Genomic DNA, 3335 nt, shown 5'->3' with positions numbered 1-3335 from the left:
ATCAACAATTACTAGTAAAAACCCCAAAGAAAAAGGGTTACAAATATTACTGTAAATTTCAGGAACCCTAATCAAAAATTGTAACATTAAATGAAACTCAAGCCACGTTGTGTAGACAATCTGTGTTTTATAAAAACAGGTCCATTATGCAAGCTCATAATTTAGAGTGCAACACTCTTATCAAAGCCAACACATATAGACAGATCATTAAAGTACAGATGAGGAAAAGTGTACAACGGGGGACAGAATCAGATTCTGTATTGCTATTATCATTTCAAACTATTCTGAACAAAGATATTTTGAAATGACTGTATCCGACTCTCTCCTCACTGTGCCTCCACCTATGAAATCATCATGACTGAATACAGGAAATCAAAGGGCCACATCCTTCTCAATGAGAGCAGAACCTTAAATTAGATATCACGCATTCTTCGAAAAGTCCCAAATTTTGCATAAACATTCTTCATCTTTAGCAATCCTGCCCTTGAAGTTCCAGATATTCTTTTGATGCCGTTACATCAGTAAACAGCAAAAAAGTCCCATCTTCTGCCCAATAAATATGAGGAATCTTGCCTTTTTTCTGATACTATGCCAAAAAAAAAAAGAGGCAACCCATAAACATTTGTAGAGTCTGCCATACATTTAAAAACTGAATCCCATAAACCATTAGAGCATCTATTCAAAAGGATACTTCCCAAAAACCTGACACAAGAGGCAAGAGGGAGGGAAGATATTCTTGTTTTTACAAAGCAAAAGTACTGGAGCACTGCAGATGCTATGAAACAGACTAGTCCAGGGTTTTTTTTTGTACAGCTGAAAAACTGAGTATGGATGTCTTTGTCATTTAGTTTAGGTAATGTGTTCATTTAGTGGCAACTCCTCGTTTGTGTATGTAAAACATTACCAAGATAATGTGTGTGTGTTTGTGCGAGATGTCTCCAGTAGCGTTTGTGATTGTAAGGATAAACTGAACTCTGCAGGACAAAAACAAGGATTGTATGCGTGTCTTTTTGTGTTAGGAATGGGTCGGAGCATCTTCAAAACTTATGATGCTGGACTCCTGTTGTCCCGTAGGATTTTGTGTGGTGCTGGGTGCTGGTGGCAAAGTCTCTCGGCTTGAAAGGAGAGGAGTGTCTGTTCGCACCTCCTCATCTTCATCATCCTCCTCGTCGTCTTCCATGCTGGGCCAAGCCGACTGGTCTTCCACACGCTTCAGACGCTCATTCAAAGCTTTCAAAGCAAGTTGCCTGTGGGGAAACAAAAAAATTAACTGATGCTGCTATTCGCCAATAAACACATGGATACATCAAAACTGAGAACAATCAGACTGGTCGGTGTCAAATTGACTTACTTTATTAGCTCTAGAAATGCACAACATGTCGGTACCATATTGGTCCTTGGTCGATATTAGAGATTTGTTTTAAATGTATTCAACAATTAATTAAATAAAAGTTGAAATTAAAATATAAATATTAGATGAAAAACAAACTTTAGAAGTACTAAAATAACTAAAACTGAAATAAAAACAAATGAAAGACAATAGATACAGTAAAAAAAAAAAAAAGAAACGAAATACATTTAGCAAAATTAGTAAAACACAAAATAAAATATTTATAGTTTGTCTTAGTGATTTGCTCCATGCTTTAATTTTTATATTTTCAGTTTTCATATAACGTAACGGATGTATCTATGCACTATACAAATATTAAAATAACTAGGTAAAATAAAAAAATATATATATTTTTTTCATACTGTACATTAAAAAGTTGTACAAATTCCTAAACCCATTTGTAACATTTAAACAATTAATTTTCATTTCTAATTAGAAGAAATAGTATATAAATGTTAATATAAACCATACCGTGAAAATAAATATCAGCCACTCTTAATTAAATTAACGTACCTCCGCCTTTCTGCATCTTGTGGGTCTGTGCCTGGTAGGCTGATGGTGATGGAGGATGGAGCCCCAACATCATATCGCTTCACCATCTTACGACAAACTTTTATCTTCACAAGGGCAGCGTGCACAAGCCCAGCTGCAAAGCCAACAGCCGGCTGGAGTGCCTCTGGGAAGAAGGAGGCGAAGGCAAAGTGGTCTGACATGTCTCCACGCCCCCTAGAGTGCCTCTGGTAGAAGCGCAGGTAAACCCACCCGGACAGAGCGCCGTACCCGCATGCTGCTAGTGGAGCTGAAGTGTCCAGCAGTCCTGCTAGCCGCAGGACGGCTATTGCTAGTAAAGCTAGCGCCGGGGCGGCTTTCAAACGTACTTGAGGAACTCGAAGCACTGTTGTGTCTCCCGCAGTCTGCTTCAGTGCTACAAGAATGCCCCCCAGAAAAGTGGGTGCACCATACACCCGCACAGCAAACAGGTAGTCCAGGTCAAAGGTGGCAGCGTAGGTGAGAAGATAAGAGAGTCCAGATAGGAGACCGGCTGCTACGTTTACCACAGCAAAGAAGATCAGCAGCTCCAGCGCTCCCCATAATGGCTCCAAAAGCCGTCCAGCAACCATCACAGTAGCAATGTTCACCGCCACGCCGAGAATGTGTTGCTCCACCACTGCATGGGTCAGAAGCGTCCAAATCCAGAAGTTTGGTGGAAAAAGGAAGCCAGGTGTGACGCCAAGCAGGTAAGGGGTGTTAGCTGCCCAGGAGAGCAGGTACATCAGGATCACTGTGGCACATATGGACTTGACCACCACGCTCGTGCTTGCGAGTGCACTAAAAAAGTGCTGCCGTGCCACTGGCAGGTAACGGTTCATCCTGAAGGATTCGAGTCCTCAGTTGTAAACGCTTCGGAAATGGCAAGCCTAAGAAATCAGCAGCTTATGTCAAATATGAGAGACACAACCAGGAGATGAAACCCAGACATCAACATGCAAGCAGTGTGACCTCGTCAACAGAGGTTCTGCAACAGAAGCAACTTTGGGATGGTGTCTTGAGATGAAGATTGTGGACAGAAAATGACAGTACTACCTCACACTGGTCTTACAGGTGATTGCAACACTTGTGGTGAGATAAGTAGATCTTATCCTCCCTCAAAGAACGACGAACTGTTGCTTTAAATAATATTGTTACCTAATAAATAATACAAATAATCTGATCTTCCAGTATGAGTACAAAATACTAAAGCTTTAGACAATGTAACGTTAACTTTCTTGCTAAATAAGTAGTTGACCTTACTGACAAAACATTATTTCGACTATCTACCTGCTCAGGTCTTCCTGTTTCTGCGTTGTTAATATATAATTCATCACTTATGCGTTTCTATCAGGGTCACCTGAGCTACTCTACGTTACCCGTTTATCGACACCGTCTGCTAACACTCCATAAACCT

General features: G+C 40.5%; 1 protein-coding gene across 1 annotated transcript; it reads right to left on the bottom strand.

The window, feature by feature from the left end:
• Window positions 1-810: 810 nt before the first annotated feature.
• LOC107550514 (transmembrane protein 115-like) lies at window positions 811-3328 on the bottom strand. Its single transcript, XM_016231820.1, has 2 exons — window positions 1904-3328; window positions 811-1247 (listed from the first exon to the last, which is right to left on the bottom strand). Exons 1-2 carry the CDS (start codon window positions 2758-2760, stop codon window positions 1016-1018), a joined length of 1089 nt encoding a protein of 362 aa, XP_016087306.1. The 5' UTR covers window positions 2761-3328; the 3' UTR covers window positions 811-1015.
• Window positions 3329-3335: the final 7 nt, after the last annotated feature.

The sequence above is a fragment of the Sinocyclocheilus grahami genome, unplaced genomic scaffold, assembly GCF_001515645.1.
Source record: "Sinocyclocheilus grahami isolate Dianchi unplaced genomic scaffold, SAMN03320097.WGS_v1.1 scaffold399.1, whole genome shotgun sequence".
Taxonomy (NCBI): Eukaryota; Metazoa; Chordata; class Actinopteri; order Cypriniformes; family Cyprinidae; genus Sinocyclocheilus; species Sinocyclocheilus grahami.
Note: the sequence above shows the minus strand (reverse complement) of the source record. Positions and strands in the feature narration are given on the sequence as shown.